Source organism: Carcharhinus amblyrhynchos, chromosome 6 (genome assembly GCF_965287045.1).
Source record: "Carcharhinus amblyrhynchos chromosome 6, sCarAmb.v2.hapA, whole genome shotgun sequence".
Taxonomy (NCBI): domain Eukaryota; kingdom Metazoa; phylum Chordata; class Chondrichthyes; order Carcharhiniformes; family Carcharhinidae; genus Carcharhinus; species Carcharhinus amblyrhynchos.
In genome coordinates this window covers 46,377,643-46,391,139 of record NC_137329.1, presented here as the reverse complement: position 1 = coordinate 46,391,139, position 13,497 = coordinate 46,377,643, and the positions used below count along the sequence as shown (strand labels likewise).

The 13,497-nt window shown below is 40.1% G+C and overlaps 1 protein-coding gene across 1 annotated transcript in view; it reads right to left on the bottom strand.

Annotated features, from left to right (window-relative positions):
- Positions 1–13,497, bottom strand: part of ddb1 (damage-specific DNA binding protein 1) — an 88,366-nt gene that overhangs the window by 17,354 nt on the left and 57,515 nt on the right. Inside the window, exons 22-24 of the mRNA XM_080190378.1 lie at positions 12,358–12,528; positions 9,731–9,840; positions 7,913–8,082 (exon numbers count right to left, since the gene is read on the bottom strand). Coding sequence (XP_080046504.1) covers positions 7,913–8,082; positions 9,731–9,840; positions 12,358–12,528 — 451 coding nt within the window. The remainder of the gene's footprint in view (positions 1–7,912; positions 8,083–9,730; positions 9,841–12,357; positions 12,529–13,497) is intronic.

Sequence of the window (13,497 nt, the reverse complement as noted above, 5' to 3'; positions counted from 1 at the left end):
GAGACATGAGCTTTGCTGGCTGGCCAGCATTTATTGCCAAGGGCAACTTGGGATGCGCAAGCTGGTGCTGAGCTGCCTTCTTGAATCGCTGCAGTCCACATGCTGTGGATTGACCCACAATGCATTGGGGGGAAATTCCAGGATCGTGACTGCGAAGGAACGATGATATATTTCCAAGTCAGGATGATAAGTGGCTTGGAGGAGAACTTGCAAGTGGTGATGTTCCCATTATCTGCTGCCTTTACCCTTCTAGATGGAAGTGATCGTGGCATATGAAACTGACAGAGTTTGGACTAAAAAAAACTTAGAAGTGACATCATAGGAAGGCTGTGATTTGATTGGCTAACAGGGAGCTGTGCTAAATTTGAAAATCCACTTAAACTACTGGTTAGAAATTGCGTTGAGACTGCGGTAATAAGGAGATATATAATAAAGTTTAAATAAAAAAAGTTAAAGCCCAAATTAAAAACTAATTAAATAGAGATGGAGGATCAAGGTGATGTGTTGTTCGTGCATGATGTGGGAAGTGCTGGACCCCATTGTGGTTCCCAGTGAGCACATCTGTAGGAAGTGTTGGTTGCTTGTGGAACTCTGGCTCAGAGTGGATGAGCTGGATTCTGAGCTGCAGATGCTGCGATACATCAGGGAGGGGGAGAGATACCTGGACACTGCATTCCAGGAGGCAGTCACACCCCTTAGATCAAATATCTTGAATTCAGCCAGTGGTCAGGACAGGAGGATGTGGCTGTGAGTGAGGCAGGTACAGGGATCCAGGAGGTGGGGTTGCAGGAGCCTCAGTCCCTGAACTTCGACAGATTTGAGATTCTTGCTCCATGTGGGAGGAAACGGGAATTGCAGGGAGGATAGGCAAACTGACCATAGCACAATGGGACAGGGAGCCATTCAAGTCCGGGGAAGAAAAAGGAAATATAGTCATAAATGGGGATAGTATAGTTAGGGGCACCGACACTGTTCTCAGTGACTAAGATCGAGAATCCTGAAGGTTGTGTCGCCTGCCTGGTGCCTGGGTTCAGGATATCTCATTTGGGCTGCAGAGAAACTTGGAGTGGGAGGGTAAAGATCCAGTTGTCGTGGTCCATGTAGATATCAATGACATTGGTAGAACAGGAACAAAGCTTCTGCTAAGGGAGTATGAACAGCTAGGAGAAAAATTAAAAAGCAGAACAAAAAAGGTAATAATCTCTGGATTACTATCTGAGCCACAAGCTAATTGGCACAGACCAATAAGATTAAGGAGGTAAACATGTGGCTCAAAGATTAGTGTGGGAGGAATGGGTTCGAATTCATGAGGCATTGGCACCAGTATTGGGGAAGACAGAACCTGTTCCGATGGGACAGACTTCAGCTGAATCACGCTGGGACCAGAGTCCTGGCAAATCGTATAATTAGGGCTGTAGAGCTGAGGGCTCAGGAGAAGTTAGTAAAATTTCAAGACCATGTAATAGAACAGAGTATAGCAGGAATCTAATTCAGGCAGAGCAAAAAAGGCATCAAGTAATGAGAAGAGAGGTGGTCAATGCAGGACTGAGAGTGTTGTACCTAAATGCGCGCAATATACTGAACAAGGTAAATGAGTTTGTTGCGCACATTGAAATTGGCCAGTACAATGTTGTGGGCATCACAGAAACATGGCTGCAAGGAGATCAGCGGTGGGATCTAAATATCTAAGGATATGTGTCCTATCGAAAGGACAGGCAGATGGGCAAAAGGGAAGGGATTGCATTGTTAGTATGGAATGAAGTTAAACTGATAGCAAGAAACAGTACAAAATCAGAAGACATACCTATGGGTAGAGTTGAGGAATCACAAAGGTTAAAAGACCCTGATGGAAGTTATATACAGGCCCCCTAGCAGTAGAGTCATAGAGGTTGTACAGCATGGAAACAAGCCCTGCAACCCAACGTCCATGCCGCCCTTGTTTTTAAAACCCCTAAACTAATCCCAATAGCCCACATTTGGCCCATATCCCTCTATACCCATCGTACCCATGTAACTATCTAAATGCTTTTAAAAGATAAAATTGCACCTGCCTCTGACAGCTTGTTGCAGACACTCACTGCCCTCTGTGTGAAAAAACTGCCCCTCTGGACACTTTTGTCTCTCCCCTCTCTCACCTTAAACCTATGCCCTCTAATTTTAGACTCCCCTATCTTTGGGAAAAGATATGACTATCTACCTTGTCTATACCCCTCATTATTTTACAGACCTCTATAAGATCACCCCTCAGCCTCCTATGCTCCAGAGAAAAAAGTCCCAGTCTATTCAGCCTCTCCTTATAATTCAATCCATCAAGACCTGGTAGCATCCTAATAAATCTTTTCTACACTCTTTCTAGTTTAATAATATCCTTTCTATAATAAGGTGACCAGAATTGCTCACAGTATTCCAAGTGTGGCCCTACTAATGACTTGTACAACTTCAACAAAAAGTCCCAACTCCTGTATTCAATATTTTGACCGATGAAACCAAGCATGCCAAATGCCTTCTTCACCACTCTGTCCAACTGTGACTCCACTTTCAAGGAGCTATGAACACGAACCCTTAGATCTCTGTTCTGTAACTCTCCCCCACGCCCTACCATTAACTGAGTAAGTCCTGCCCTGGTTCAATCTACCAAAATGCATTACCTCTCATTTGTCCAAATTAAATTCCATCTGCCATTCGTCAGCCCACTGGCCCAATTGATCAAGATCCCACTCAAGAGGGAAATATACAGGACAGTAACAAATTAAAAATGGGCTTCATAATGATGGGCATAGGTAAAGAGTTCAGGAACCAGAAAATAAATTCCCAACAGTTTCTAAACAAGGTTGTTGGCACAGTTGGCTGAGAAGATTTCACATTCCACACTGCTAACTTTTAAAAAAAAACCACATGAATTGATTTACGTCACAATGTAATTAAAGGTACCAAAGGTAATCCCGATCTATAAAAGAAAGCGGGAGATGATCATACACAAAACAATCCTTTTATTTTCACCTAAAGTAAGATTGTTTGAGACCTTGGTATAAGAAATGCAAGAGATGACATTTAGAGGATAGGAGATTAAAAATCATCAATTCAGTGTTTGCAGATGTTGAAAAAAAGACAGTCAGGATGTGGGTCAGAAAATAAATCCGGAGATTGAAAAGGCACTATTACAAAAACCATGGGGAAATTCAATATGCAGGTGGACTGGGAAAATCAGGTAGGTAGTGGATCCCAAGAAAAGGAATTTGTGGAATGTTTAAGAGATGGTTTTTTTGGAACTGCTTGTCACAGAGCCTACCAGGGAACAGGAACAGGCAATTCTGGATTTAGTGATGTGTAATGAGGCAGACTTGATCAGGGAACTTAAGATGAAGGAATCTTTAGGGAGCAGTGACCACAATATGTTAGAATTTATCCTGCAGTTTGAGAGGGAGAAGCTGGAATCAGATGTAACAGCACTACAATTAAATAGAGATAACTACAAAGACATGAGGGAGGAGCTGGCCACAGTTGATTAGAAAGAGAACCTAGCACAGAAGACAGTGGAACAGCAATGGCAGGAGTTTTTGGGGATTATTCGGGAGGAACAACGGAAACTCATCCCAAGGTGGAGGAAACATGCTAAGGGGAGGATGAGGCATCCATGGCTGTCGAGGGAAGTCAAGGATAGCATAAAAGCAAAAGAAAAAGCACGCAAAGTGGCAAGTGAAAAGACTTTTAAAGTGAGCAGAGGACAACTAAAAAAGCAATAACGGGGGAGAACATGAAATATGAGTATAAGCTAGCTAGTAGTATGAAAGAAGATAGGAAGCCTTTTTTTAAACATATAAAAGGTAAGAGAGAGACAAAAAATAGACATTGAACCACTGGAAAATGAGGCTGGAAAAGTAATAATAGGAAACAAAGAAATGACAGAGGAACTGAACAGTCACTTTGCATCAGTCTTCACGGTGGAAGACACCAGTGGGATGCCAGAGCGCCAGGAGAATCAGGGGGCACAGGTGAGTGTGGTGGCCATCACTAAGGAGAAAGTTCTGGGGAAACTGAAAGGTCTGAAGGTGGATAAATCACCCGGACTGGATGGACTACACCCCAGGGTTCTAAAAGAAATAGCTGAGGAAATTGTGGAGGCATAGGCTGTGATCATTCAAGAATCACTGGAGTAGGGAATGTAGCTAACGTAACACCACTATTTAAGAAGGGAGGTAGGGAGGGAGAAGATGGGAAATTATAGGCTGGTCAGCCTGACTTTGGTCATTGGTAAGATTTTAGGATCCATTATTAAAGATGAGATTGCAGAGTACTTGGAAGTGCGTGATAAGATAGGACTGAGTCAGCATGGCTTCGTCAAGGGGAGGTCACGTCTGACAAATCTGTTCTTTGAGGAGGTAAAAGGAAGTCAGGTAAAGAACCAACCGGTAGATGTGATTGATTTAGATTTCCAAAAGGCCTTTAACAAGGTGCCATATAGAAGACTGTTAAATAAATTAACAGCCCATGGTGTAAAGGGTAAGATCCTGACAGGGATAGAGGATTGCCTGACTGGCAGAAGGTAGGGAGTGGAGATAAAGGGATATTTTTCAGGATGGCAGCTGGTGACTAGTGGTGTGCCTCAGGGATCAGTGTTCATAGAATCGTAGATACCCTACAGTGCAGGAGGCCATTTGACCCATTGAGTCTGCACCAACCACAATTCCAGCCAAGCCCTACTCCCATATCCCTACATATTTACCCGCTAATCTCTCTAACTTATGCATCTCAGGACTCTAAGGGGCAATTATTAGCATGGTCAATCAACCTAACCCACACATCTTTGGACTGGGGGAGGAAACCGGTGCACCGAGAGGAAACCCAGCAGACATGAGGAGAATGTGTAAACTCCACGCAGACAGTGACCCAAGCCAGGAATCAAACCCAGGTTCGTGGAGTTGTGAAGCAGCAGTGCTAACCACTGTGCTACCGTGCTGTGTTGGGACCACAACTTTTCACAATATACGTTAATAACTTGGAAGGAGGAACTGAAGGCACTTTTGCTAATTTTGCAAATGATACAAAGATATGTAGAGGGACAGGTAGTATTGAGGAAGCAGGGGAGCTGCAGAAGAACTTGGATAGGTTAGGAGAATGGGCAAAGAAGTGTCAAATGGAATACAATGTGGAAAATTGTGAGGTTATGAACTTTGGACAGAGGAATGGAGGCATAGACTATTTTCTAAATGGAAAAATGCTTAGGAAATCAGAAATACAAAGGGATTTGGGAATCCTTGTTCAAGATTCTCTTAAGATTAACATGCAGGTTCAGTCAACAGTTGGGAAGGCAAATGCAATGTTAGCATTCATGCCGAGAGCTAGAATACAAGGAGTAAGGATGTCCTTCTGAGACTGTATAAGGCTTTGGTCAGACCTCATTTGAAGTACTGTGAACAGTTTTGGGCCCTGTATCTAAGGGAGGATACGCTGGCCTTGAAAGGGTCCAGAGGAGGTTCACAAGAATGATTCCTGAAATAAAGAGCTTGTCGTATGAGGAACGGTTGAGGACTCCGGGTCTGCACTTGTTGGAGTCTAGAAGGATGAGGGGGGATCTTATTGAAACAGGAAACTAAGAGGACTGGAAAGTGTGTATGTGGAAAGAGAATGTTTCCACTAGTAGGAAAAGCTAGAACCAGAGGCACAATCTCAGGATAAAGGGATGATCCTTTAAAACAGAGATGAGGGGGAATTTCTTCAGCCAGAGAGCGGTGAATCTGTGGAACTCTTTGCCTCAGAAGACTGTGGAGGCCAGGTCATTGAGCATCTTTAAGACAGAGATGGATGGGTTCTTGATTAATAAGGGGATCGGGGTTATGGGGAAAGGGCAGGAGACTGGGGTTGAGAAGAATATCAGCCATGATTGAATGGTAGAGCAGACCCAATGGGCCAAATGGCCTAATTCTTCTCCTATGTTTTATGGTCTCATGGATTTGAAAGGTGCTAGCTAAGCAACTTCAGTGAATTGCTGCAGTGCATCATGTAAACAGTACATACTGCTGCTACTGAGCGTTGCTGGTGGAGGGAGCGGATGTTTGTAGATGCCAATCAAGCGGGCTGCTTTGTCCTGAATCATGTCAAGCCTCGAGTGTTGTTGGAGCTGCACTCACCCAGAAAAGTGGGGAGTGTTCCATCACACTCCAGACTTTTGCCTTGTAGATGATGGAGTCAGGTGGTGAGTTACTCACTGCAGTATTCCTTACCTCTGACCTGCTCTTGTAGTCTCTGAGTTTACGTGGCGAGTCCAGTTGAGTTTCTGGTCAATGGGAACCCAAGGATGTTAATAGTAGGGGATTCAGTAATGGTAACACTACTGAATATCAAGGGGCGGTGGTTTTACCCTCCTTCTTCTGCCTGTGTCATCGTATTGGTACCTGCATCCCATATTTGGGCCATTCCAAAGTTTGGGAATCATTTAGTCCTCTATTCTTTGCCATGGAAGAATGGCCCATTTGTCCCATTAAGGCTGAAAGGAATAACTGTTTCCTCAGGAAGTTTTCAAGGCAGCAGGCACTTTATCCAACAGAGTTTTTGTCTCCAAGAACTGAACAACAGTTAGAGCTAGCGGGACCTTATCACAATTTAGTAAATTAAACACTGCTCCTGATTCCCAAATTGAATTTCATCAATCTTTCATACAATCTGTTAAAATCCATTTATCTAGCTTTCCATTAAATGTCCATCTGTTTTCCAATTTCTACCCAATTTACACGTAGCAGATCACTTTTTTGTAAATTTCACTCAAACTCTAATTGAAGGTGAAAACCATCATTCACCACCAACTGACATACAGCTGCTCTCAAACTAATTTAACTCTGGTAGCCAAGGCCATACACTTTTTTTTACTCTTCAGTAGTGATGTAACTGTGTCTACATATCCATTTCATTCTTCCATTGGTCATATAGCTTAGAATCTGAGAACACATGCCCTGATAATTTGCACGTGCTTTCTGCATTTTCCACTTTGTTGACTGGGATTGTAATTTTCTGTCTAAATTATTTTTTCCCTCTACTTCTAGTCTTCTCTTTTAGACACCACCTTCTGCTACCATGTTAAAATCCAGAAAGCCAATTGAAACTGGAATCAATTTTTTTTACACACGTTTATTTAGAGTTTGACATTACAACCATCTACCTCCTAACCCAACAACCACACTTTCAGTCTGTCTTATTTATAGAAAATCAAGTGAATCACCAGATAATGCCTACTATCTACATATAATTAATACATAATTAGTCAGCATTCCATGAATGTCACCTAAATTGCAATTTTCTAATCCTGCTGTTAATTATTTCTCAATACCCAAATCTGTATTTACAAGAGTGAATGACCATAACTGATATGATCCAGGAAAATCAGGACATCAACACTACCATTTTTTGCATCAATCCTTAATCATTACAAATTAAAGCAGTAGATGCAAACAATTTTAACGGTTAATTCTTTAAAGTGCATTCTGTGTGTCCCCCCCTCTCAAAATCTTAGTTAAAACCATTACTCCATTAGACTTTGCTTTGGTGCTAAAATCCATTCCTCCAAATCTGGTGTCTTGTACATTAGCTATTTTAAGTGCTTCACCAGCGGCAGCCATGTTTTTAGACACCTAGGCCTAAACTTGAACTCCTTCCTGAAACAAATCCATCTCTCCCTCTCTCTTTCCTCCTTTAAGATGCCCCTTAAAATTTACCTCTTTAACCAAACTTTTGGTTATTAGTCCTAATAATTCCTTGCATGGTCCAATGTGAATTTTGATAAATCTCCAGTGAAACAACTTGGAACATTTTACCACATTAAAAAAAAATTATGACTAAATGCAAGATATTGCTGTTGGTACTGGAATAAGCATTCTTTGTAAGCTCTTGTTCTGCTTAATATTCAAGTGTGCAAACTCACCAATCATGCCATTGACTGTGCCAAACAATACCGAACCTAGCGTTGGTGTGGAGGTCTCACCAAGATTCTGCATTACCAGAGACCCATGACAGAACACATTAACAAATTCGCCAAGGTGGAACAACCCTACTTCTTGGAGGTGTTGCCTTTCTTCATCTGTTGTAGCCGCACTGAAAACAAAAACACAGAACTATTGCTGCATGTACAATTCCAACGCCTTTCATTTTATGGTCAAAGAAATGGCAGAAATTACTACAGATTGAATATTTAAAGTTGTATCCTGTGCTCCTCACAGGAAAAAAGATATCTCAGAACATTTGCCCAATTAGGAAAACATTCAACATTTGAGCTGGAAGAAAAATAAAAAAGGAAAGTGCCTAAAGCATGAATGATGAGTGATTTTAGGTTAGAACCAAAATAAATACATTATTGAAGGCTGGGATATAGTGGCAGAAAGAATGGTGAATAACGTGCAACGAGGAGCAGGGGGTTCAGGGAGCAGCATTCCCTGGTTTCTGAAAAACAGCAGGTCAATAAAAATGGTCAGAGTCAATCTGCCTGGAGATGGGAAACTAATGGAGCTTTGCAATGACAGAGATGAAGGGAAGCAACGATGTTGATAATGGTGTAAATATGCTGTTATGAGGGAAGGATGGAAGGCTGGCTGGAAAATGTGTTGATAAAAGTTGAATTTCAAGATGATGCAAGCTCATATTAGAAGTATTGTGCAAAAAAGATACAATTTTTTAAACTTCTAACACCCAGTTGGTGAAGGACAGGGCCAGAAGTTAATCTTTACTGATAGATTTATTCAAAGGGCAACATTACAGATGTTTAGCTCCTAACTCTACAACCCAACCACCAGCGTCAGGTAGTGACTTTAGATCAGCTTGTCATCACCCAATGAGTGCCCACCACTTGTATATACTTAACCTTAATTTATATCATTAACACAAGTGGGGAACAGTGATTTTTGAGGAAGAATTGATCTTGGTAGCCCAATGGAGCATGCAAAAACTGCTGTTCTTTTCACAAGATGGCAGGATGTGAATTTGCATCTATGATTCCGCAAAATAAAATCTTAATCTCCTGTGCAGCTGTACTGACAGCAAGGTGAAAATACAAAAAGATGTTATAGAAACAAAAAATGTACCCAACAAAAATCCATAGTTCAAAATAAAATATATGAAACTTTTTTTAAACTAAGAAATTAAATATGGAATAAATAACTGCTTTCAGAAATGTAAATGATGCTGTGGTTTTAAAGGACAACAGTCAGATGGCTCATCCTCTGGTCCCAAAGCTAAACACCAGCAAAGAGAGACAAAGAGAGAGAGAGAGAGAGAGAGATCAATGTGATGGAACTGAGGAAGTGATTGGAAACCTTGCTGTGCTCTAACCCTGTGAAGTCTCACTTGATATCAGTCTGAGGTTGGATACAAAATTCAGAGAAGTTAAATTTACAAGTGCTTGAATTCTAACATGTCATCGTGCACAAGTGCAAAGTTGTCAGCTTTTACAACCTGAGTGCAGAACAAATCTGTATAACCTTTTTAAAATTAGGCGGCAGAAACTACATTTTTTAGATTTAACTTCCAATGCATAAAGGAACCAAAGTCATACTTCAAACTGATCTGTGCATTTCAGAGCTGGCTGGGTATTCATCCTATAAGAGCATTCTTTTACAATTCCTCTGTGATCTTTCACCTCATACCGAAAGCCAGAGCCTATTCATCATATACTGGGTTGAAAGGTTTAAAAGGAACATGCACGTGGAATGCATGCAAGAGTGAAGTGATTTTCACAGAACCTGCTCACCTGTCTTTCTGACACACAAATAAGTTAAAGGAGTTTTCTGCACCCAGGAAATTATCATCATCCAGTATTTCAACAGCACTCATCCAATTAGGGTTGAAGTCTCGGGCAATCTTATGTAAAAGTAAAGGAACAAAATAATTAAATCTTTTCATTAATATAACAATATAAAAAGCAGAAAGAGGCTTGTGATGTATATTAATGAGACACTAAACTGAGGCATTATCTACTTGGTCCCAATTCACTATTTGAAAAGATTGGAATCCTTCCAATAGCCTGGTCAACATTTGTCTCAAAACCAATTTCACTAACTTTAAGACTGTAACTGATCATTTACCATTTTGGTATTTTTAATGGTACTTTCCCTGCACACAAATTGGTTGACATTATTACCTACAAACCAAACATGGTACACTTCAAAATATTTCAAATTTGAAGTACATTTGGAAATTGGAAAAAGGACAAGCTATAAAAAGTGGAAATTCCTGGATAGACTCAGCAGATCTGGTTAATGTTGAATCCACATGATAGACTCAAAGATTTAATTCTGTTTCTCCACAGATGCCAGCAGACCTGCTGAGTCTATCAAAGACTTGTCTTTATTTCAGATTTCCAGCATTTGCAGTTATTGCTTTTACTTTATGCTCTAATAAGTTCTGTCTTGCAATGGTGAAGGCACGTTCAGGAAATTTATTGAAAGCAAAGATGCTCAGACTGTCCGAATAGCCCTATAATTAAATACCAGTGCAATACGTACGTATTCAGTGCAACTATGATCCTTGTGTACAGAAATTATATTTTTCCACTTTTAAAGGCAACAATTTGCTTTACAGTAGGGAGGGTGGAGGAAAGAATACAAACCACAATGTCTATGCAGACAAGGTGCATGTTTACTCTCCGCCAAAGCCTTGCAATCATAAGAGGTTCAGTCAGTCAGCGATTATGAGCAATAATTGTGGGTGTAAGATTTAAAACAATCCACTAAAATGGAATAAAATTGATTTAAATGGATTGAAATAATCTACCTACAGCAGATTACTGAAACTAGCAAAAAGCTTAAGAAATAGATCCTTTCTACCCATTCTCTAGGCCCCTTATTTCTCTACTTCAATTAAATCTTCCTTCAGCCTCCTCTGTTTCAAGGAAAACAACCAACCCTGTTTAATCCTTTCTCACAGCTACAATTTTCTATCCCTCAATATCCTCAACAAATTCCTCTGACTGTACTATAGTGCAATCACATCCTTTCTGTAATGTAGTGACCAAACTGTACACCGTACTCTAGCTTCATCCCAAATCAGTGTTTCAGGCTATAACCTTTCTTCTCCTACATTCTGTGCCTTAGCCAATAAAGTATTTTGTATGCCTTTTTAGTCAACTTTTCCACCTGATCTGGTACTTTCAGGGATCTATGGACATGCATACCAAGTTTCCTTTATTCCGTTACACAAATAAATGAATAGTGAGAAGTGTATCACTTAGCTTGTTTGCTCTCCTCAAATGCATTACCGTGGATTTCTCTGGATCGAATTCCAGTTGCCACTTTTCTGCTTACCTGATGAGTCCAATGATTTGTTCCAACAGCCTTCTTTCTCATCATCAACCTCACAGCCCACTTATATCTGCAAAGTTCAGCATCATGCCCCTTACCAAGTGTAATTTGTTATATACACAAGTAGTAAGGGATCTAATATGGGCCCTGCAATGGCAAAGCCACAACGGAAACAGTCATCTAGTCATAAGTATACTTTTGTCCTTTGCTTCGTGCCACTGAGCCAAATTTGGATCCAACTTGCAATTTTTTCTTGAATTCTGAGAGCTTATACTTTTTTTAAACCAGTCTGCTACATCTAAAGCCTTGCTAAAATCTATGCAGGCTACATCAAAAGTACTATCTTTGACTGTCCTGGTTAGCTCTTCAAAAAAATTCAATTGTTAGTCAGACATGACCTTCTCTTAACAAATCCATGCCAATTGTCCTTGATTAATCTGTGCCTAAATAATGATCAATTTTGTTTTCCCAATAATTTGCCCACCACTGAAGTTAGACTGATTGATCAAGTAACAATAAACCAATCACTGTGTCCTTTCTTTTTGTTTACAAAAAGTAGTACAACATTATCAGTCATCTCACAACATGCCTGTAGCTGAAAAGGATTGCAAAATTATCGTCACAGCCTCCACTATTTATTCCCTTGCTTCTCTTATGGAATAAATTTCATCTGGATCTGTTGAGCATCTAGTTTCAAGATGTAACTTTTTCATTGGTGGCCAATATTACACTGCTACATTGAAATCAGCTATGGTTTTGGCATTGAGCCCAGTTAGCTGGTTGAGATCAAATCACAGCTAGGATGTCAAAGTTAGTCTTGACGTCACCAGGTAAAGGAAGGTGGGAAAAATAATTTAGCCAAATTCTCCACTCCTCATCAGTGACCTCTTACATAAAATTGTACATAGACTTGAGGTGAAGATACAAACAAACTGTGTTGTAATATTTTACATGGGTGAACATTTTCCTAATACTAATCTCTATGCCCCACACATGATGGGCCAACATGTTAGCCCTTTCTAAGCAGCAGAAAACTAGGAGGAGGAAAAATGCAGTATAAACTCAAGTTGCATTGTACCTCTTCAAAATTCCCTTCCATTGGTTTATATGCAAGAAGCAACACTGAGCGCATCAAATCTCCCACTAGGATGAAGTCTCCTTTTGTTTTCAGGTAGAGGGCCATGATATTATTGTAGTGGTTGCACTCAGTGCGTAGCTCTTTTTCAGCAGTCCATTCATATAATCGCACCTAAAGTGAAAAATCATATTTGTTATCTCATCACGTCCAGTACAAAAAAAACACAGTAAATACATTAAGATTTCGTCCTCACCACCTGAAAAAAATACACTCAGTAATGAAAAAGAAAATGAAGTTGTCAGTAGGATTTCAGTGAACTGTAAGTGATGGGAATAGGAATGTTTACTCGATATCCACTTGAATGGAAAGCATCCAGATAAACTGTGAAGACAACATGGTGGTACTATTATAAAGTACATCTTTTCCAAAATTAGGTTCTATCTGGAATGAATATTCTGTAGTTGCATGGTATTAGAATAAAGTTATGGTGGTTAGCAGGCTCAAAAGACCGAATGGCCTACTCCTGTTTCTAATTTCTATGTTACTGGTCTGCTACTGATAGAGGAGGTGATTAAAGAATGACAGGCAAAGATTGCATTAGGTGGAAGCTCAGTTTTCCTTTCACCGATTAGTACATTTTTGCTTAGATATATTTTATATATTACACATAACTTAGCAAAAACACTTAAAAGTTCCAATTACATTGGCATTGTTATTAAACTAGATACTTCTAATAATTTCAGTTTTTGGGTACAATTTAAAAATCCTATTTCACTACTTGAAGAGGTAGGAAATTCTGTCAAGATCCTCCTCCATATTTCTTAGTTAATTGTAATAACTAGTCATTCACATCATTGTTGTTTTATACAATGTTACTGGTACAGATATTTGCTACTGTTACCCAATCACTAGAGTCAGACTTGTGCAGAAATTGCAGAACAGCAACAGGTAGTTACCACTCTCAGTCAGTCCATGTTGGTGTTTACTTACCACATGAGCACCAAAAAATAATTATTGTATTAATCACTTCCCTTATGTATATTACTAAAACGTGCTGAACTGTGAAATTTAACTGGGGACAAAACCACAGAGTGGCAGGACTGGCTTTGACTGCTCAGTTCATACATTGAAACCAGTGGA